Source organism: Saccostrea cucullata, unplaced genomic scaffold (genome assembly GCF_032062105.1).
Source record: "Saccostrea cucullata isolate Sc308-1 unplaced genomic scaffold, CSIRO_AGI_Scuc_v1 ctg13067, whole genome shotgun sequence".
Taxonomy (NCBI): domain Eukaryota; kingdom Metazoa; phylum Mollusca; class Bivalvia; order Ostreida; family Ostreidae; genus Saccostrea; species Saccostrea cuccullata.
In genome coordinates, this window is record NW_026931592.1 from 1 (window position 1) to 23,837 (window position 23,837).

General features: G+C 33.9%; 1 protein-coding gene across 1 annotated transcript in view; it reads left to right on the forward strand.

Annotated features, from left to right (window-relative positions):
• The first annotated feature begins 3,996 nt into the window (after positions 1-3,996).
• Positions 3,997-23,837, forward strand: part of LOC134233085 (microfibril-associated glycoprotein 4-like) — a 33,420-nt gene continuing 13,579 nt past the window's right edge. The window contains exons 1-5 of the mRNA XM_062715079.1: positions 3,997-4,316; positions 4,399-4,480; positions 6,717-6,853; positions 18,745-18,841; positions 22,214-22,378. Coding sequence (XP_062571063.1) covers positions 4,002-4,316; positions 4,399-4,480; positions 6,717-6,853; positions 18,745-18,841; positions 22,214-22,378 — 796 coding nt within the window. The 5' untranslated portion in view covers positions 3,997-4,001. The remainder of the gene's footprint in view (positions 4,317-4,398; positions 4,481-6,716; positions 6,854-18,744; positions 18,842-22,213; positions 22,379-23,837) is intronic.

Here is a 23,837-nt window from a genome sequence, read left to right on the forward strand (position 1 = left end):
AACTGATTTTTAGTCCATTATACGAGAGTTGTCAAAAAATTCAGTAGACAAGCGTTGTTTCGTAGGAACACGATGTCATATATAAATGAAACTTCGTTCAAAGATTAAACCATCACTATCTAATAAATTTATGGACAAATATGATGTATCTACGCATATTAACCCTATTTAAATGATGCATTTCATTGTCTGGTGTAGGAAGGCAGTGCAGCACCCAGTAGTTGAATTCAAAAATCGGTATATTATATTTAAGATCCTAGGAAAATGTAATTTCTACTCTGTATTTTTTGAATGGAGATGAAAATCCTTAAAAATGTATTCTTTATTATATTTCCTCAAATTTTGATGTTTAATCTTTAACGGATATGAATTTTATAACGTTTCATATACACCGGGTAGACTTCCTCAAGCATCTATGTTTATTGTTTATTTCATCATAAATATTTTTACAAATTCTTTGCTCTTATTTGTATTGCTGTCCTCTGCTCTCTGGCATAGTTATATGTTATCAAATCTATGTTTGACATTATCAAAAAGTATGAAAGAGAGCACTAAGACATAGAGATCTGAGCAAGTCTAATACATCGGGTTGAAATCCGACTTTTTGAAAAATGTCGTCGACCTTCGCCCAGTCGACGCACTGGACTATGATCAAGTGTTTTGATCCTGAATATCACTCTTACAGAAATGTACAAGTCATAAATAATATGTAGAAAAGAATTTTTTGGATCCTTAGTATTTAGATAGACTGAAATGGTTTCTCTATGTATGTGAATAAATGAAACTAAATAATAAAAGACAGGCAATTCAAAAACAAAAAAATGGTGACATTTTTTTTCAGGTCATGGAACAAGTACACAAAAAGGAGTTATAAATGTCTTCTAAACCTATCCATGACCTGCTAAGGTTCTTGGATAAGTATTATGTAATATATTTTATATAAATGACTTGTAAGCTTGGAATTTCTTAAACCCCCCTAAGCACGAAAAAGTTTGTTTTTCTGGATTTCGAAAATGACTAGGTTCACTTGGGGCCGCCAGAGAAACCAAAATCACTTCAAATCGATCAGATATAGCAGATATATCAGTAGAAAGTTTTGATTCAGAATTATTAAATAGATTTACAGAAACTAAACTAGGGAAAGAAAATGTTTTCAGTATAAATCATATAAGTGAGTTTGAAGTATTAAATATGTTGAATACACTTGATGTAAACAAGTCAGCCGGTATAGACTTGATTGGACCTCGTCTTCTAAAGCTTTCGGCAAATGTTATATGCAAACCTATTACACATCTTATAAATACTAGCATCACTAATGGAGTGTTTCCATCCCGTTTAAAACAAGCAAAAGTCACTCCTATTTTCAAAAATGGCGACCACGCAGATCCAGGGAACTACAGATATCCATTCTTCCAACATTATCAAAATTAGTTGAAAAACACATAGCCAATCAGATGCGTAACTTTACTTCTAACTTTGATCTGTTATTTAAATCACAATCTGTATTTCGAGAATTTCACTCATGTCAAACGGCTCTAACAAAACTTACAGATAATTGGCTACAAACTATGGACCAAGGGAATTTAGTAGGCATAACTTTCATCGATTTTAGCAAGGCGTTTGATTTGGTTAATCATGATATCCTAATAAATAAACTTCAATCATATCACTTTGACCAAATGGCTATTAAATGGTTTCAATCTTATTTAACCTCAAGGTCTCAGTGTGTAAAAATAGGTACATATTCCTCTGATTTTTTGCCCGTCACAGCAGGAGTGCCCCAGGGATCTATCTTGGGTCCCCTATTATTTTTATTGTATATAAATGATCTCCCTTTACATGTAAATAGAACAGATATTGATATGTTTGCTGATGATGCAACCTTACATACATATCATAAAAATATAGAAGGTATAGAGAATGCCCTAAACTTTGATTTGTGTGAGATAGAAAATTGGTGTTCCAAAAATCAAATGGTGTTAAATACCAACAAGACAAAATGTATGCTCATGGGAACTCAACAAAGAAAATCAAGAATAAATTCCTCTGAACTAAATTTATATGCTTCAAACAAATTAATTAAAAATGTTGAATCTGAAAAGCTTTTGGGAGTACATATTGATCATTCATTGCGCTATAATTATCATTTTGACTCAGTTTGTAAATCTTTGACTTATAAATAGTATACTTTACGCAGAATTAAAAAAATTCTTCCCTTACACACGAGAAAACTATTTTATAATGCATACATTCTGCCTTCTTTGAATTATTGTCTTTCTATTTGGGGTAATGCGCCAGTTGCTGGCATAGATAGAGTTTTTAAATTGCAAAAAAGGGCAGCCTGGATTATTGTAGATGTGGCTTATGATGCCCCTTCACTACCATTATTTGAAAAACTTGGATGGCTGACCATATATGAGTTAATTGATTTTCATAAATATGTATTACTGTACAAAACACTTCATGGTATGGTGCCAACATATTTAAGAGACTCCTTTGAATTTATTTCCTCTAATAGCTATGTTCTACGATCTGAAACGAACTATGACCTTCATCTACCAAAATATCGAACAAATCAATTTAAAAATTCCTTTCATTATTCCGGTGTTCATTTATGGAACAAATTACCTTTGCATATCCGTTTCTCACCAACTGTACAAACCTTTCGTAAAAATGTAGAAAAATTCATTATAACATGTCGAAACTAAAAGTTATATAATTTCATGTTCTTGAATCGATCTGTATATGTACTTGTATTCTCACGTCATGTTGTATTATTTATTATAATATTGTACGATGTTTTTATAATTGTATTATTGTGAATGTGTTTAGAGGGCCCCGAGGAAGACTAGTGCACTGCACTAATCGGGTTACCCTCTTTAAATAAAGTATTATTATTATTATTATTATTATAACAATCTATTGCCGAAATATGGCTGAAATATTGCTGATACGGTGTTAAACCCCATTCAATCAATCAATTAATAGAATTATGTTAAGTATGAAAACTGCATTTGACGTATGCACTTGACGTGAATAATGAAATTAAAAAATGACTCTTCTATTCCTCTATAACATATTCTAAAATGTAGAACAAGTTTGTGAGTAACTAAACCAGTTGTGAGGCACTATATGCAGTTGTTATTTGAAGATCATATGAAAATCTTCTCCTTAATCTGTATTAAAATAATTAGCAGACACAGTTTTGTCTTTTACTTCTAATTCACTGAGAATATAATTGATAACATATAAACATTAAGTTCTGACTTACCGCCAGGTACATACAAAATTTATGATTAATTAATAAACGTTTCTCGTAAATATATTTCTAGGAAAATTTATTGCCTTTCATTATTTCTAAATATTATCAATATCAGGGTAACATTCTATCGTTTTCTAATTCATCTTAAAAATTATTTAGTGCATTTAAATTGAGAACACGAACAACGATTAATTAAAAATTTTCACATTTCAAATATTTCATTTTTTTCTCTCGTGAGTTTGTATTTGTTTTTTGGAAATTAAAAAAAGTGTTTTTGTTGGTCTTACAAAAACATGTTTTGACTTTGAATCCTTTATTTTTAAGACTTTATCAAAGAACAAACAAAATTTTAACTAATTTTACTAAATGATTTATTTGGATTTTCTCCTACATTGAAATTCTACTATAGATAATTACTTTGTCATCACGTGGGCTTTAATCAATCATTTGCTGTAATTATCAGTGTTGTAAAAGAAATGGATTTATAATCTTCAGAACTTAAACTGAAATTCTTTAAAGAAATATTTTTTTTATTCTACACGTTACATCAAGAAAAACAAGAAAACCGTTATCTGAGAACTCTCACCAATCATAATCAACATCTTGAAGGAAAGCTATAAAGTTTTACTTGATTAAGTTAGAATTCATAAACAGCTTCTCAATCACAAGCCGGTGACCAACAATGTTTGTTGTGTCGTTTAAGAGAACTGTTGAAATATTCACGGCAACATTTGAAAAAATGATCAGTCTCTATTTCATTGGTCAGTTTCTAGGCTTGCTACATGCGGGATACTCGCAGTGCTTGAGCTTCGACCCCAAAACCTTGATCATTAGCAATATCGAGAATTCCTCAGTACCTGGTTTTCACATCTTGACCAATACTGATATTGGAATGTGTATGATAGTTTGTAACAGGTTTTTATTATGTCGATCAGTGGATTGGATACGAGAAGAAAAGAAATGTCGGCTAAACACAAGATTTGCTTCACGAAATGTCAGTGATTTCATGACTAAAGGCCGCTCAATTCACGTTGACCGAGGACATTTTCCACGGGTAAAAATGTTTAAATTTTTAAAATAAAAATATATTTTATTAAATTTCAAACGAACTTTATCAATGATTTTGTTTCTTTTAGCACTTGGTCGGCAATTGTCTAAATCCTACCTGTACCGAGGATGCCATCTGTATAAACGGTGAATGTGTACAAGTATTAAAAGGTACCAAATGATTTCCTGCATATTTTTGCATTAGAAGGCCCCAAAATTAATAAAATTTATTTTTAATTTTTTGAATTTTAGTTTATCGACTGTTAAACTCGACGATCCTTTTTTTCCCTAGACGCATTTTAGCTTTTAACACTTTAAACAGATAAGTTCTATAGTTCCAGAAACAAAATTGTATGACATCAGGCTTTTCGTCAAGTTTCCGTATCTATGTAGCAATTTTTCGTTAACTCCTGCCTACGTTATGATGTTTACGCTTCCTAACTCATTCAATAACCTAGCGTAAGAACATTCATTAAATATAATCCATGTTTAAACCAAGGTAAGCTACTGATCATGATAGATAATTTGATTTTACAGGAATTCAACATCCTCGTTTAAAATCAGTATTTTGTAAGTCTTTATAATGACCGTGGTGGTATTTTATTCAAACTGTTTTATATACGAGGGTTGATCCAAAAGTAATGTCACAACTTCGATAAAATCGCTATCCGTCGACGTAAAACAACAAGATTACAAATGATGAAAGCTACACTTATTTCAAATCAGACCTGAAAATTTCAATTCAACATGATTTATACTTTTTAAAATATCGGATTATATACAACGTGCGATTATGGTAGTCGCCGCACCTAAATAACGTCATATGACGGATACGCGCCGTCATGCATTTAAACGCTGCCCTTCGTTTCATTAAAATATTTGAGATTTGATATCCACGAGCACGTTCACAAATTTCACTTTCTTACCCTTAGTACCCATCGTACACTCACTCTTTCCATAATTAATTCTGTCAAAATTCATTGAACAGTAGTAAATGACCAACTTAAAATTTCACATATCGCTCTATCCGTCTGTCTTTTTGACGCACCATTGAACATTTCCGTCCGCCCTCCCATCTTTCGGTTTTCTTGTCATCTGCTGAGCATTTAATGACCCCTCACCCACCAAAAATCGCTGAAAGCATCTAAACAAGTCTCTTACTTACATTCTTTCCTCCGAAAGTCTGATGAATCAACATAACTGTCTCTACTGGCGATTTCTTCATTTTGAAGCAAAAATGCATTACAGTTTGTCTTGGCTTTTTTGTCCATTTTGACATTTCCCTTTTTCGATGCACCGGAATAAATCATGTTTTTCATAAAAATAGAGTGATGTCATTTAATTTTCAATTTAAGACTAGAAAATGATGTACATTATTGTCTTTTAAAGTATTTTGCGTTTAAGCGCTTTTGAAAGATGCTTTTTAAGTGTTTGTCTTTTTTATACTAAAAAAGTACACTTTAATTTGTGACGCTCGGTTTTGACGCGGCGACACCCCCTATCTTATATGATTTAAACATCTATAAAATAAATTCAGCTAAACATTATTGAATGAAAAATTGAAGTTTAATTAAATTTATATTTGTGCATCTTTTGGTATATGTTTGATAATATGACAGCAAATATAAAAGATATGGACACTGTGACATTACTTTTGGATCAACCCTCGTATTAGTGTTTAATCATATTAAAAAATCCCTCTAGCACTAAATAATGCAATTTTGAAATATATAAAATATTTAAAACACTATGTTTTGCAAAAACTTTGACAATATCCAGTGGAAATGTTTAATCTTTTCAAACAAACACGAGAAGGTCTTGTTATCATCTTCGATTTTATTTCTGCGTAACCAACGCAGGCATATTTTATGTTTTTTATTACAGAAATAAAAAAAAATGATTCCTGCGAGTATTTTCCCCTGAAAATATATACCATTGATGTAATATATTTAGGGTGTACAATTTGGCGGAAATTCATTATTTACAAAATCTCATAAGGAGATAAATGTTAGCATCCTGCTGAATGTTCCTCATGAAGAAGACTGCAAAACGTTTCATATATTGATTTTCATTTTTAACGGAATCAGAAAAGCTGTTCCTGTGGCATATCTACATTGTAATTAATTTTCATTTTGATATTTTGATTTTAAGCATGTGGCAAACAAAGTGGTGGTGGTGCGTGCTATAGAATATTATAGAAAACATAGGTACTGTTTGCTTGCGTCCCCTCAATAATAACATCTGATAACCTTTTTTTTTTTTGCTTGTTAAGGAATTTTTCGTTCTTAATAGTTCCCCAAACTGATAATGTATGGTTGTGCCCCATTACTCCAACTGAAATTTCTTTCGATGGGCCTGAAATAGAGTGTTAATTCAAGATTTTTAAATATTTTTACACGTTAAAAAGAAAAGATATACAAGGACTGCTCAGACATTTTAAAAAAAGACCCAAACAAGATAGAACAAGATGGAGTGTACGTAATTTACCCTGACATCCGGAGAGAAGTTTTCTGTGACATGACGACAGATGGAGGAGGATGGACGGTGAGTAGTGTTTTTCATTGTCAATATTATACATCGTCAACACCCGGAGAGAGGTCCAATGTGGCATGACGACAGATGGAGGGGGTTGACGGTGAGTAGTGTTTTTCATTGTCAATGTTATACATCGTCAACACCTGGAGAGAGGTCTATTGTGACATGACGACAGATGTAGGAGGATGAACGGCGAGTTTATTTAAATGACAGTATTTATATCTTCTCAATCTTTGAATCTTTGAGGACCTACTTGGCAGATGCCATGTTAATTATAAAAAAAGTTAATGAATAATTTAATTTGTTAAAATCACAAGGTAGTAAAGGCGTTGAAACAGCGAGCAATTGAGATATAATTTATTCCATTGTTCCCTGTAGCCAACTCTGGATGTTTGCTTATCAGGTGCAGTGCACCTAACCATTTAGAAGAAAATGTAAGGTACGATCGTCAATTGTTCCAAACATTTGCGTTCTTAGGAGAACTTTCCAGAATATTATTTGGAAATCTGAGAGATCCTAAATCTTTCTTCACATTTTAACGTAGGTCGCGGGTTTGCTGACGTCATTAAAACTAGGTACGCAATTTATATGATTTGGGCGACTTTCTTGTGCACATCTGATTATGACGTCACAACGAGAAATGGAAAAATTCGGTACATTATCTAGCTAGAACTTTTGTTGAAATTGGTAGTTTTGTGTAACATTATTCTTAGAACATGCTGAAGTTATAAAAAAAAATAATGAAGGCTTATATCGATTCGAATGACCAACACTGAAATTATTAGAAAGCATTTCATTATGTGTTATCAATCGCATCTTCTCGGGTTTATTCTGGTATCTAACTCCGAATTACACTTAGTACCCCCTCCTCAGAAACGCACTCATTTACACTTTCAAAGGAAATGCACTAACAAATTGTTTATTACCCTTGTCTTCTACGATAATTTATCTAAACAACCATAAAAGGCATGCATGTGTTTGTTTTCTTTTCCATCTCCGTAAACAGCGTCAAAACTTTGCTCTCCGATGGAAAGTCGAACTCAATTATGAAAGGGTATGTGCTAATCTCGGACATAGAGCAAAATAGAAAAAAATGAAAGGGTTTAAAAATTCAATTCTATATTTTAAAAATTACATTGAATAAATAACATTTGATAAAGTCTTATTTTCCATAAAAACACATGAAGTTTTTCCCATTTAGGTACAGGTTTTTAGCCAATCAAATTCGGGATCATATTCTTTGCCCTATTCAAATTTAAAGTTCATAATAATCAATAAGAAGTCATTTTATTAAACATCGCAAATGCACCGGTACATTAAAAGTATAACTTTAATTTTTTAAAAGAACTTTTGAAAAATATATATACAGGTTGGTCACAAATTAAAAACTGCTAAGATACTAATACTAATGAAACATAAACTAATACATTTTTTGAGCGGCATTAACCTCTTGTAAATAACCACATGCACATAGGATATGACCCCCTCCCTCCTAAAATCAATTTTTTTCTTGCTAAAGCCGGGGATGAGTGAACTTTTTCCTTTTTTTTGTATTTTAACTCCATCATATATGCGGTTGATTGAATCGAAATATTTACTAGTCGGAGGCACATATTAAAAGGAAGAAGAATGTGTTTCAGATTTATTGATGTCTGCATATTCCATGATTTCCTACGCTTTTGATAGTCATCAAGTGAAGATTAACTGAGACAGACGACGAGAATAAAACCAAATGCAAGCCATCTCTTTTTATGTATCAGTCGAAAACGAAATACACGTATTTAAAAACAGCGTAAGGAGATACGTAAAAGGGTAACATTTTTAATAACATGTAATACGTATTAAAAATCCAAAATAGAACCCTCCCCCCAGAAAAACGGAAAAGAGGGGGTGGGGTGTCGATACCTCAATTGCCTGTGTAAGTAACGGCATACTACATGTACAAGTACATATTTTATTCGCTACGTTGCTTTCCATGTTCATTCAGTAGAATTCATGTTATATATATTGAAGGTATAAGAACAAAAAAGATCTACCTGTTGATTACGCCAAATAAAATTAATGTTTAGATTCTCGATCGCCCCATTTACTTCTCTAATAATTCCTTGTACGTTTTTTTTTCTATCCTTATACGTATAAGCATAAAATTTAATACATGTATTTATACCCGGGACGATATTTGGAGGAAATTCATTCATATGAAGTTATCGTTGATTTGAGTGCCTTGCTGAATTTTCTAAAGAAAAAAAATATAAATAAAACTTAAAAACATTTTTCGGGGGTGGGGGTGGGGTTGTTAGTCTTTGACTTCTAAATTATCTTCATACCTTTAACTTTTCAGACAAACTTATCACAGATCTGCGATTTCAACGGGGAGGGGCTTTCTGCCTTTTCCAGAAGGGAATACAAGATCACTTTTAGTTTGCAAATCCGGCGAGAATCCGTGCATGAAGAAAACAAAAAAAGAAATCAACACATAAAGAAAATATTAAAATAAAAACTAAAGGACTTATTGTTGGTTTACGCCTTTTGCGAGAAATTTCACCAATATTAGACGTAAAGAGAAAAATGTCTAATCATTTTTTTTATTGATTTATTATGATGTTGAACATTTGAAAGCAGATAAACGTGAATTTCCTTTTTTTAAAAATCAGTATATATATTTTTTTTTTGCTCTGTATAACGGATCGATATTCACGACGTCGAGCGTGACGTCGCGATATTTTATGACGTCGTTCTTAAAAATGCTACATTTTTCAATATAAAAGCAATTATCTACAATTAAATTACGAGAAAATGAACCCGAAGACATATTAATTTTTTCACATAGATTTATTTCAAATCAATTCTAGTTTTAAATACCAAAGGATAAACAAATTCGTCTGCACTATTTAAAAGTTATTGATATTTTTTAAATCAAAACCTTGCCTGAAAACAAGCCAAAAACGACGTTTTTCCTATATAATTCAATAGAATAATGTCAAAAATGTTACTACAACAATGGCATCTTTGGAATTAAATTTCACAAAAACGGCGCAGACGAATTTTATCAAATTTTCAGAGAATGGAAATCAAAGATAGAGAAATCATTCAGGTAATTTTCAAGGTATGTTTTCGGACACTTTTAAAAGCCCTGCAAACCCGCGACCTACGTTAAGCGTTAATTTTGAGCAATTAACGTCTTTTTCAAGTACAATATACAAATATGTGAGCATCTTTTATCTCAAGCTCACCAGGATATATCGTATCGACAACAGAATGGAAATGGCCATTGTTAATTGACTATACTTCGTCGGTATATCTAAATGTTGATTTGAAGTCCACACAAGTGTTTTCTTCTTTTCATACATAAGATTTTGCACAAACTCTGCTTCATATGAATACAATAACAGGCCTACATATTGTCACAGGGTGGCTGGCGACTTCCCAAAATTACAAAGCAATGTGTATAAAATAGTTTTTATTACAGATATTTACAAACACAAGCGTAGTGTAACTGTCTGAATGGCATGAATGGTACAGATGGCATAAGTGGCCTAAATGGGACCTATAATATAAATCAAAGTTAGATACAGACATAATATAATTATACGTTGCTCATACTTGTACATTTTGCTGTACATTACTTAGGTGCATTTTACTGCATTACACTTTACTTAGTTGCATTTTACTGCACTGTACTTATAATTCACTTCACTTCATACTACTTTACTTCATAGAACATTTGTTCACACATAAACTAAGTGTATTACTTGTAGACAACCACTTTAAGACGAATACTATACGCCATACTTTATACATACAACACAACGTCTACATTATACATATACTCATACACTTATACTTTTACTTATAACACATATACTTTACATGAGCAAATACGCGTACTACTTTGAATCTAACTTACGAATGAAATTATAGAACAAAGTTCTGTGGCCATTTCAGGAATTAAAACCGTCAATAAATCATACAGTTAACAATAATGAATAAAATACACTTACCCAGAATAGGTGGACCTCTGGTCATGAAATATTAAAACATTAAACAAAAATAAGGTAGAAAGTTGAGCAGTCTTAGACACTTCTGCTCTCTCCAATTTCTACGCCCAATCTGATTTCACGGGATTTAAATCACCAGGTAAAACCTGCTAAACAAGCTTAAAAGTATGGTAAACATTTTGGGCTTAAATTATTAGTTAAATAGTTATCAGATAAAACATATGGAAATCAAATATGGACATCAATTGTGACATTACCTTCCCCCTTTAAAGAAAAATTACATTCATGTAATTTTTTTCCCAAACACAATTTATGAACAAGTTTTTTTTACTTTTTAAACATAAGATAAAACAAGATAAAATTCTTCTTTCATCAATTTTATTTACATACAGTTACTGACGGATTATTACTGTCTGCTTAAATAATCCGCTCCTACATTGTCCTTCCCTCTAATCGCCCTGATGCGGAATCGGTACGGCTGAAGTGACAATGCCCATCTCATTAGTCTGGAGTTCACCAACTTCGTCTTATTCAAATATACCAGCGAATGGTGATCTGTCTCTGAAATAAACCCTTTGCCATAGAGATACCTGTGAAACTTTTGATACCCAAGCATTCCTTTTCTATCGTCGAGTAGTGTTCTTCACTTGGTTTTAGTTTGCGGCTGGCATAGGCAACAGGGAGTTTGAATTCACCTTCTTCCTGTAAAAGTACTGCTCCAATACCCCTGTCGGATGCGTCAGTCTGTACAATGAAAACCTTGGAAAGATCTGGTAATTTCAAAATCGGAGATTGTATAATAGATGCTTTTAGATTTTGAAATGCTAATTCCTGAGCTTCTGTCCACTGAAGTTTACTAGGAGAGAACTTTCTTGTGAGGTCTGTTAATGGAAGAGCTATATGGGCAAAATTCGGGATAAACTTTCTGTAAAAATTTATCAGTCCTAGAAAAGATCGTAGTTGTTTTTTCGTCATAGGATGGTTCGCCTGTTGTATAGCTGACACTTTATCTGGATGAGGATGTACTTTGTCATCGCCTATGATATGGCCCAAACACTCCAGTTTCCGATAAGCCAAAGAACATTTCATTGGTCTGGCAGTGAGATTTGCTGAACGGAGACGCTGTAAAACCTGAGAAAGCACAGAGATATGTTGATCAAAAGTTTGAGTAAATATCAAAATATCATCTATGAAATTGTCAACATTAGACACGTTGTTGAGCACCTCTCGCATGAGACGACAAAAAGTAGCCGGAGCTGTAACCAGCCCGAACGGCATTTTGGTGAACTGGAAAAGACCTTGGGGAGTCTGAAAAGCTGTCATTGGACGGGCAGAATCAGACAATGGTACTTGCCAGTACCCCTTTGACAAATCTAACCGTGAGAAGTATTTATGACCTGATAATTTAGCAAACATTGCGCCAACATCAGGCATAGGCTCCGCATCAAACACAGTAATGCGATTTAGAGCTCTAAAATCGACGTAAAACCGATATGTGTTGTCCTTCTTTGCAACAAGGACTATAGGGGATGAATATGGACTTTCCGAATATTCTATTACCCCAGTGTCTAACATTTTATGTACCTCATCTTTCACTGTTTCCATCAAAGCAAAAGGGATTTTTCTCGGACTTACTCTCACAGGTTTATCTGTTGTTGTCCTGATTTCATGTTCAAGCACATGCGTGTAGCCTGGTAGATCTGTTAAAACATCACTATACCTGTGTAAAAGATCCATAAGATATTCTCTCTCCTCTCTGTTGAGATCTGGATTCACATCTGCATCTTTGTAGGATTCTCGAGACTGTACGTGTACGAACTCTGCTTCTTCATCATACTCACCAACTGATTCATCAAACTGAATCTGTTCTGAATCTACAACTGACATAACACATTGAACAACTGGTTCACAACGTTCTACATATCTTTTTTAACATGTTTGCGTGATATGTCTTTACTTTTCCCTTCACATCTAACTGATAGTCTACTTTACCTATCTTTTTCACAATTTGATAAGGGCCTTGCCATTGCATAAGGAGCTTATTACTATCAGAAGGCAACAAAACCAAAACTTTCTCACCTGGTTTCATATTTCGTACTCTAGCCTTTTTGTCAAAGTACACTTTGTGTCTTTGTGACGCCCTCTTAAGATTCTCCTGTGCCAACTCCCAAGTTGACTCCAATCGCTCGCGGAGATCTAAAATGTACTGGTAGGTAGACTTTACCTGTTGATCTGGAATTTCTTAAGTCCATAGTTCTTTCAGGATCGTCATGGGTCCTCTCACCGTACGACCATATAACAACTCAAAGGGAGCAAAACCCAAACTTTCCTGGGGCACCTCACGATAGGCAAAAAGCACAGTGGGTAGATATTTGTCCCAGTCTTTTGGTCTATCAATACACATACGTTTAATCATTTGCTTAAGTGTGCCGTTAAACCGTTCAACTAACCCGTTGCACATAGGGTGATACGGAGTAGTTGTTAACTGTTTCAACGAAATGAGTCTACTCACCTCTTTCATGAGCCCGGAAGTAAATTGACTTCCCATGTCTGTTAATATTTCCTCTGGAATACCTGTATAGGAGAACATCTCAAGTAAGGCCTCAGCAACCCGCTCTGTGTCTATTCCTGGAAGCGCCTTCGCTTGTGGAAACCTTGTGGCGTAATCGACTAAAGTCAAAATAAAACGATTACCTTTTTCGGTTGGAGGGTGCAGTGGACCTACAATGTCTACAGCAACTCTTTTAAAAGGCACGTCTATTAAAGGCATTCTACCTAAAGGAGCTTTAGTTACCGTACCCTTAGACACCGTTCTTTGACATGTATCACATGACCTACAAAATCGTTTAATCTCAGACTGCATTCCTGGCCAAAAGAACTCTGACAAAATCCTAGAAATGGTTCTACTAATCGCTAAATGGCCAGACATGATCGATTCATGGGCTATTTTCATTACAATATGACGAAACTTTGATGGGACTATAAGTTGAGAATAGGTCTTACCACCGTCTTTTTCTGCTGACACATATTCCCTGTACAGAAGACCATTCTTTTCAAACCATTTGACTTTACCATCATGTGAAGTACGACCTTCCTGTGCATATCTGCGTGCTGTTTCGAGTGACGGATCTGACTGCTGTTCTCGCAATATGTCATCTGTGTTGATTTCATCTTTGACAATATCTGGCACTTTAAGTGGTTTACACTTTTTCTGTTTTTCTTTTACCTGTTGTCTTGTTTCTACCGCTGTAATAGTGTTGGGTATCCATTCTGGATCCGGATCATGAGGTTTCCTCGCATTCTCTACTTCACCTATAATCAGATCAAAGACAGGATTTTCCATACACCAACATTCATACTCACCTGATATATATGGAGAATCAATGACAACCTTTGCCACTGGGACCACTATTCTCGTGTTGTCTGCCAAAACACAAGTTTCTTGTCTACCTGTAAAGTTTTCCTCTTTTACCAAACTCTTGCGCACTACAATGTTTCGACATCCTGAATCTCTCAGTAAGGTAACTGGATGACCTTCAACGTAACCAGCTGAAAGAGGCATTGGTTTTGCTGTAGAATGACATGCCGATGTTAAAACCGTTGTATGATCACTTACCTGACTATAAATAGACGGGTTTTGACTGTAAATCAGCGCTGCGCAGTTACTTGGATTTGCATCACTACCATTTGTTTGACCTTTCCCACGTTCGTCCTTGCACACTGCTGCACTTGAGTTTTTACTTTTAAATCTGCACTGGGGTGCAATGTGACCATATTTGTTACATACAAAACATTTTCTTTCATTGTTTGGAACAAACCTTGGCTTCTGTTGCTGATGCGGACGTGCATCCTTGGGTTTTTCTGGTACCTTGCTTACCTCTGGTTTGTTCACTGCCTTCGAACACAAATTGATAGCACTAGTATTTCTAGCTTCCCTAAACTGATCAGCTAACATACTCATCTGATCCACTGTCTTTGGAACATTCTGCTTCAGAAATACAGCCAATTCAAAATTACACACATGTAACATTTGATCCCTAAGCATAAGATCGAAAAGAGCCTCAAATGAACAAGTAATTTTGGACATTTCGACCCACCGAGTCAAGTAAGAAGCAAGTCTAACAGTGAACTGAGCAAATGTTTCCCCAACTTCAGGTCTACAAGAACGAAATTTCTTTTTAAAACCATCCTCTGTCATTTCGTACCTACGTAGTAAAGCTGCTTTAAGTTGATTGTAATCACTTACTTTTGACGTTGACATGAGAGCATATACATCTAGAGCTCGCCCTTTCAATAAAGCGCTAAGGTGTGTTGACCATAAAGATTGCTCCCAATTCATGGCGGTTGCAAACCTCTCAAATCTTCTTAAATAGCTGTAAATCTCGTCTTTGTTTTCATCAAAAGGAGGAATTTTTGGTACACTAGGTTTTGCTACAACATCGTTAACCTTACCTTGTGCACTCTTATTCGCCAGTTCTAACTCATGTTCCTCTTGTAGCTGCTTCATCTTCATCTCATGATACATGCGTTCCATCTCTAGCTGATATTCTCGTTCTTCTTTTTCTCTCTGTCGAGCCGCTGCTCTCTCTTCACGCTGTAATTTCTGTTGTTCTTTAACATAATTTCTTAACTCTTCTTTTTCATAACCTAACTTCTCGTCTGCAGCGATTAAATCTTGTACCGAGTCCATTTTTACGGACATGACCTTTTTAACATAACACCTAGACCTATCTAACACCTTTGTGTAACAACTTCTATACTGCACTTGTACATGTACTACTAACGACTCTACTATACTTTGAATTCTACTTTCTATATACTGTGGTACTACATGTATAAGTACTACTACTGTCACTTCTATACTCGGAATTTTACTTCCTACTGGATTTGAAAGTTTGAGATTGGGCGACACAACTGTTAGTACTTTTGACTTATTTACCACACTACTTTTACCCTGACCAGTCTCCACGTACTCTGAGGAAGTCCACCCATCACTACTTCTAGAAACCTTCTGGACCCCAAATGACCATGGAACATTGCCTACAATAAAATTTGCAAAAGTGAGAACAATTACAGACTTCATGTACATACAGAATACAATAAGAGAACATGTATGAAATATTCACTAGATTTCAAGTCAAGTAATTCACTTTTCTAACTACTTTTATAACAAAGTCCTTTGTATGTATTGTAAAATGCTTTCAGTAGTTGTTTTCTTTTCTTACAGTTTGACAATAAATGTTTTAATTGAAATATACTGTTAAGTGAATTTCCTGTAGGATGGATTCAAGTCGTCTTGCTTAAGAACATCAGGCACTGTCGGTGACATGTAGATTTCCTCTGCGAGCTTCCATAACCGAAGTCACCACTTGTATTTGGAATCTGTTTCCAGGTTGACTGTCTATCCTGACTTCGTCCTGTGTTAACGTTGATATCCTTGGATATCCTGGGACTGAATTCCTGGGATTGTTATCCCACTTCTGACACCAATTTTGTCACAGGGTGGCTGGCAACTTCCCAAAATTACAAAGCAATGTGTATAAAATAGTTTTTATTACAGATATTTACAAACACACGCGTAGTGTAACTGTCTGAATGGCTCACAGGCTGAATGGCATGAATGGTACAGATGGCATAAGTGGCCTAAATGGGACCTATAATATAAATCAAAGTTAGATACAGACATAATATAATTAGGTGCATTTTACTGCATTACACTTTACTTAGTTGCATTTTACTGCACTGTACTTATAATTCACTTCACTTCATACTACTTTACTTCATAGAACATTTGTTCACACATAAACTAAGTGTATTACTTGTAGACAACCACTTTAAGACGAATACTATACGCCATACTTTATACATACAACACAACGTCTACATTATACATATACTCATACACTTATACTTTTACTTATAACACATATACTTTACATGAGCAAATACGCGTACTACTTTGAATCTAACTTACGAATGAAATTATAGAACAAAGTTCTGTGGCCACTTCAGGAATTAAGGGGGCCGACTATAGTTTTATTGTGTGAAAACTACAATAGCAAAACTCTTCATTTTTATACCATATATAACTTACATGAACTGCAGTGTACATGCAAAGTTTGGGGGAAATCTACCGTCTAGGTATTTTAGAGGGACCGTCTCAAAATACAGGTACATTTACTATAGGATTACGTAGGAAAATGCCAATTTTTAGCACTTTAAAGCAAATTATACTAATTCTACAATAGACATTTTGTTCAAACTATAATATTTGATGAGTAAGACTATATTATACAATATATGTAAGAAACACAAAATTATAAAGTCTTGTTACCAGAGGGGGGCATCTCAAAATGCAAAAAATTAGCAAATTTTACTATTTTTATGGAGTATTACAAAATCTGACGTACACAGTGGATTCACATGAAAACATAATAAATATATTTGAAATATTCTCAAATTTCTATGTTTTAATTTTCAAGAGAGTATGTTTATTACTATTTCTTTAATATTATTTTATTACCCCTTTCTTTAAGAGCTGCAGATTATCATAACGTCAAAAACACACTGCAACGACGTCAACCTACCTATCAATTGCAAAATCGGTTAAAAAATCAGTTATATTCAATTGTAATTACATTTTTATATCTATAATTTCTTAATTTTGTTTAATTTTAATAATTAAGTGAAAAAAGTTGCATTAAAACAGTAACTACGCTTCGTTTTACTATGATGCGCGAAATATTGCGCAATGGAAACTATAGTCGGCCCCCTTAAAACCGTCAATAAATCATACAGTTAACGATAATGAATAAAATACACTTACCCAGAATAGGTGGACCTCTGGTCATGAAATATTAAAACATTAAACAAACATAAGGTAGAAAGTTGAGCAGTCTTAGACACTTCTGCTCTCTCCAATTTCTACGCCCAATCTGATTTCACGGGATTTAAATCACCAGGTAAAACCTGCTAAACAAGCTTAAAAGTATGGTAAACATTTTGGGCTTAAATTATTAGTTAAATAGTTATCAGATAAAACATATGGAAATCAAATATGGACATCAATTGTGACACATATAACGGGGAGAATTAGTACCCATGGAAAAAGACGTTAATGATAATCTTATTTCGAGGCTTTATGATAGACGTGATGACTTTAACTTTTCTATCGTCTACATCACTTACTTATGCAGTAATATACTTTCATCACCTGCATACGGAGTTCATGTATCTCAGTTGAATCGATACGCAAGAACGGGCTCTAAGTATGAACAATTTCTAAAACGAAGTAAATTATTAACAAACAAGTTGATGAAACAAAATTATCAGCAGTCTCGTTTAATGTCATCTCTTCGTAAGTTCTATGGTCGATACAATGACCTTGTCAGCAAATACAATTTTTTATTAAGTCAAATGCTAACTGACATTTTTCATACATTATTTAGACACTGAATTGACGAAAGATTTTCTCGTTATTTCCCGATCATGACAAGGAACACACGGCGGGTGTGACTGTTCGGCAAGGGTGCTCACTCCTCCATGGCACCTGTTCCAACCTATGATGTGTTGGAGGTCCGTGTTTGCTCTTCTCCTGCATGTTTTGTATTGTTTTATGGACATTGATCTTGCATACTGTAAACGTTACGATTTTATTAAGCGATTTACCGGGGATAAACTAGTTCGCGACGATTAATTTTCGCGATTAAGCCTATTTTGATCTGTTGTGAACAGGCATTTAGAATTCAAGGTCAGCGAGAAATTTTCGCGATGACTGAGCTCTCGCGAACGCGCGAACATTTTCCGCACGTGAATAAAAGTTGTTTTACAGTAATGTTCGTTATCTACATATGTTTCATCTACAAAATTAAGTTATAAGTTGAATAATCTATGTTGTTACAGGTGATACAGAAACGAGAAGATGGCGATGGCGACTTTTACAGAACATGGGAAGAGTTCAAAAGAGGATTTGGGAACGTGTCTAAAAACTACTGGATAGGTATGCATTTCTATATTTTCTGTTACATGGATACTGTGATTTTCCTTATTCTTAGAAATACAGGGAAGAAACAAAGAATGATTAAATAAAAATTCTCTCTAAATCTCTTCATCATTCAATACTTACGTACATGTATATTTATCTGTAATTCCACTACAATTACTGCCGATTTAAAAGAAAAGTCACAATCAATATTTCCGTATAAATTTTGACTGTCATCAGAAGATAATCAGAAAACATGCAAGAGTTAATGAATATATTATTTTATAATGTAATATTTATATATGATAAATCTGGTCTTCTATGGTTTAAACACACAAAGCCTAAACAGCTACATGTAGCTTATTTTCATCGCTGAAGTTGCTTGTTCCATGGATTTCAATACAACACTGTCTCTCTTTTTTTTTACTGTAAAGAAGTTAATCGACAATCTCTCTAATTTTTTCGATATAATAAAACATAAAAAATAATCAATATATGCTGCAACCAAATTTATGATTGATTAAAGGAGATATCAATAAATTTCCCAAAACAGCGTGGTGGACTGTATTTTATTCTGCTATTGTTATCGTTTGGTGTTCCTTTTAACCGACTTAAGATAAAAAAAGGCCAATTAACAATCGAAATGTATGGCTTTTATGAATTTTCCTTATTTATGTTATAGTAAATATTTGAAATCAGGAATTTAAAGTATTTTCCTAAATCATTCAGTAAAAACATGTATTTACTGGTCGTTTTAGGAAATACAAACAATAACTAAATAGCCAGGAAATTTATGTATTTACTTATTTTAGCCAATTTTACATGTTTTACTGAAATACTGCAGTAAGATACATGATAATGCATATATGCTTTAAAAGAAATATATTTATAAAGAAAAGATTTCTTGTATTTTTTAGGGGCAGCAGAAAAATTGTTATATTTGTAAATAAAACACTTCAGGGTTTTTAATTTACCGTCAATAAACGAAAATATGCTTTGTATGAATATCCAGTAAAACAAAAATTAACAGTTACAGATTTTATTATTATTATTTTTTTTTACATTAAATTAAAAAATATATATAAAAAACTTCAAAATTAAATTTTTTCGTGATATAGACAACGTATTCCAGAAAATGAAAAAAATATCATTGTGTCTTTTTGTACATTCAAAACAATGTAAAATATTTATCCTAAATATTTATTATTAACATGATATGCTAACTGATGTAACAATTGAAAATACATTTGTAGTTTTTCTTTTTAAAATTCATATTTTAAATTATCTCACCGTAAAAAAGCCAGTAAATATGTGTAAAAAGTATTGGAAAACTCAGTAAATACCTGTATTTTTTAACTGAAAACAGCACAAAAACCTTATATTTCCTTACCAGAATAGGAATCTCATGTACGAGGGCTGTTCGGAAATTATTGAGACAATTTCATTTACTGCATAAAGGACGGAGATACTTTCATGAAAATTCATCAACATTTTATAAAGAAAGAATAAAACACTTGTGCAAAATTTCTTATTCCTATGATAATAAAAAAGTTTCGGTGAAATGATAAACATTCATATGTCTATCGACCCGGAGCAGCATCGCTACGTCATTTAACGTCACGTCCGCCGGAGATGGTTTCGGATGTAAAACGATCGGGAAGCATGTATACTTTTTCTTCTTTGTAATTACATTTTACAGTACAAAAATCAAACAGTCATTTTTCTTATATTTACATTTGCAAATGTTTTCCTTTATATAACACTACTAAAAGCAATGTGTATCTATAACTGTATAAATACAGGTACGGGGTCAAGAGGTCATAGATGTGCGTATGGATAATCGTTTGACGTAATTTCTCAGTGACGTCATAAAGGGTCGACGCGCGTTCAGAGGATTACATACATGCCGTTGGGTTTGAAAAATAACGCATTTCACACGTTAAAAGTCACAATCAGGCAAATATAAAGTATGAATAAGTCCATGAAGTCACAAATGTAAATATAAGTAATAAGGTATCATTTTAAAACATCTATCGGGCTATAAATACGGGTTGGTACGAGATTAAATTCATCATAAAGCCCTTCGGGCTTTATGGAATTTAATCTCGTGACCAACCCGTATTTATATCCCGATAGATGTTTAAAAATGATACCTTATTTCTTAAAAACTTCCTTAAAAATGTATGTTGTTGCTACCTGAGTGTAAAATTTTCATTTGTGGAAAAAGATGACTTAAAATCATGCAGTGCTGATTTGTGCAAGGCAGGTCAACGATATTAATACCGTAACGACGTTTATACCGTACGCAGTAACTGATGGTCGTCCGGAGCTTTTGATTTTACTCTGGTTGAATTTTAAAAAAATATAAATATGTATACCAATGAAATAACAAACCCTAACACATTTTTTTCTCGTTGTTATTGTTTTAGCAGGTCGTTGAGTCTGCAGAAGATTTCTAAATTGCGCTACACAAAATTTTAGGTATGTTCGCTGCTCCGCCCTTGACGTCAAAATCCATGTTTTCGTTCTTAGCAGATTTCTCTACCGCGCTTAATTTTTGCATGATCTTCATATTCCTGATCAAAATTCTAACACATTTGCACAACATGAATATGAATGACAGCTAAAAAATTATAACATAAACAGAATTATTTTTTGCTCTTATTATGGTTCCACGAAGAGTTAGAATGTTGGTGTTAAATATTTTCAATATCTGATTTCGGGACTGCTCCGGGTACCCCTACTAATGACGCATTTATATACCATTGTACAGAAAATATTTAATATTTGTAAAATATTTTTGCCTATATCAATTCTTAGTGTTTGTCAAATGTATATGCAAATTTTCACCGAAAGACGTTCATTAGAAAGCAAAATATACACAGTGTCTCAATAATTTTCGAACAGCCCTCGTATTTACTAAAAATTCAGGAAATACATACACGTTTGCTGTAACATGTATATAGCAATATTCTGCTATTAGCTGCATATGGTGATTTTGTCTCCAAACTTATTTTCTACTCAAGAACATGCTATGAGTACGTGCAGTTTCTAAAACCATAAGGCGGTGAAGTGCTTCAGGTTTTGACCTTTACTTGGTACCTACGGCCATTGAGCAGTGAGGGGTCTTCATCTTGCCGTGCCACGGTACCTCGGTTTTGTAGGTCTCATGCGATGGACCCACAATTCAATTCAAAGTTCGCGCGTATGGCGAAGGAACAGTTGCCACCGACTTTGATGAAACATTTCATAATGTAAAGCACACCAAAATACGCAATTTTTATATTTCAAAGTTTTTTGTAAAGCAAGAAAAATTGCTCAATTCTAGAGGTTTCTTTAAATATATATGTAAAAAATAAAGGACAGATTTTTTTTACATCTCATACAAAGGGAACGATGCAATCCATACGTTAACAAAGGATAAAAACCAAGAACTTCGTGTGGACCTCCAAAGTCATGATGGAGAAGAGGCCCATGCTGTGTATACCACATTTTACATCGAGGATGAAGGCAATAAATATACCCTGACAGTATCTGGATACAGCGGAACAGCGGGTGAGTAGATTATCAATATTTTGTTTGATGAAAACATTAAATTTTCTAGGTCTGTGTCTAATATATCGTGGATGGTATTAAATGCTATTGTTTGCATTTAGGACAGACTAAATATAATGTATTAAATAAAATAGCCGCCGAATCCGTAAAAACAGAACAACCTCATATTTCTATAGTCCGTCACTAGCACACCTAATAAGGGATTAATTTTTGGAGAATTGTATGGAATCCGGATAGGGCCATGCAGTTCACTATCGCACCATCAAGCATCGACTAATAGGTCGATGGCGCAATAATGCGATAGCGCGATGACGATGTTGAAATGATGCGATAATGCAAGGACGATGGTGCGATAGAACTTTAGAGTCAAAGTGAATATCGCTTCATCGTCATTGTACCATCGCGCCATTGTCATCGCACCATCGCGTCATCGCATTATCGCTCCATTGTGCTATTGCATTATCGTCATTGCATTGTCTGGCCATCGCTTCATCGTCATCGTGCTATCGCACCATCGCTTCATCGTCATTGCATTATCGTGTCATCACATTATCGATTCAAACCTTGATGGTTCGATGATGCGATAATTAACTGCGTGGCCCTATCTGGATTCCACAGAAAAGAGTAAAAGACTTACACACAAGACAGCCCAGTAGCAAAATTTATCAAAAATGGGGTATGAAATGACATGCACGAAAAAAACCAATAAAGACTTCAGTGTAAAAACACATAGGGACTAGAATTTTCCCTAGCTTGTTAAGGCAAAAACATTGCACACTTTAAACCCTATTGCAACAAAAAGTGTTTCAAAGTGTGTGTTGTGAGAGAGAGGTACACAACGTTTGAATTTTCATACTTTAGTTTACAGTAAAACACTATTCTAGAAACATTTGGAGCTCCTCATTCCTCTTCCTGACCCAAGCCTCTTTCCTTACTCCTCACTAAGATATTTAAAGTAGTGAAAGATATTTATAGGCTCTAAGAATGTTGCCCGATCTATTCAGTATTTACTGAATAAATATTGTTTTAACCACAAATTATCGAGTATATCTGGTTTGGGTCAGTTTACGCTTTCGCGGATTATAAAATTGATAATCGATAATTTGGCCAAAAATAAGAGTCATTCATTATAATTTAATTTTTAAATAATTAAACAACTGTCGGTGTAAAATAAAGAGTAGTGAAGGAAAAACTTCAAGAGTACTGTGCAATAATATATTCAAGAAGTGATGTAAATCAAATGTGGATACTTAAATATTTCAAGGAACTTTTGGACAATTTGAAATCAAAAGATATTACCAAGATCAACAGCTTTAAAACATACGACTTTTCAACTTTATACACAACCATTCCCCACGGTTAAGTAGAGTCCAGGCCTTTCGATATCATTGACAGCTGCATTTTCGATAAAAATGGAACTCGTAAATTGACTTACCTTATCATTGGTCATTTGCCAAAT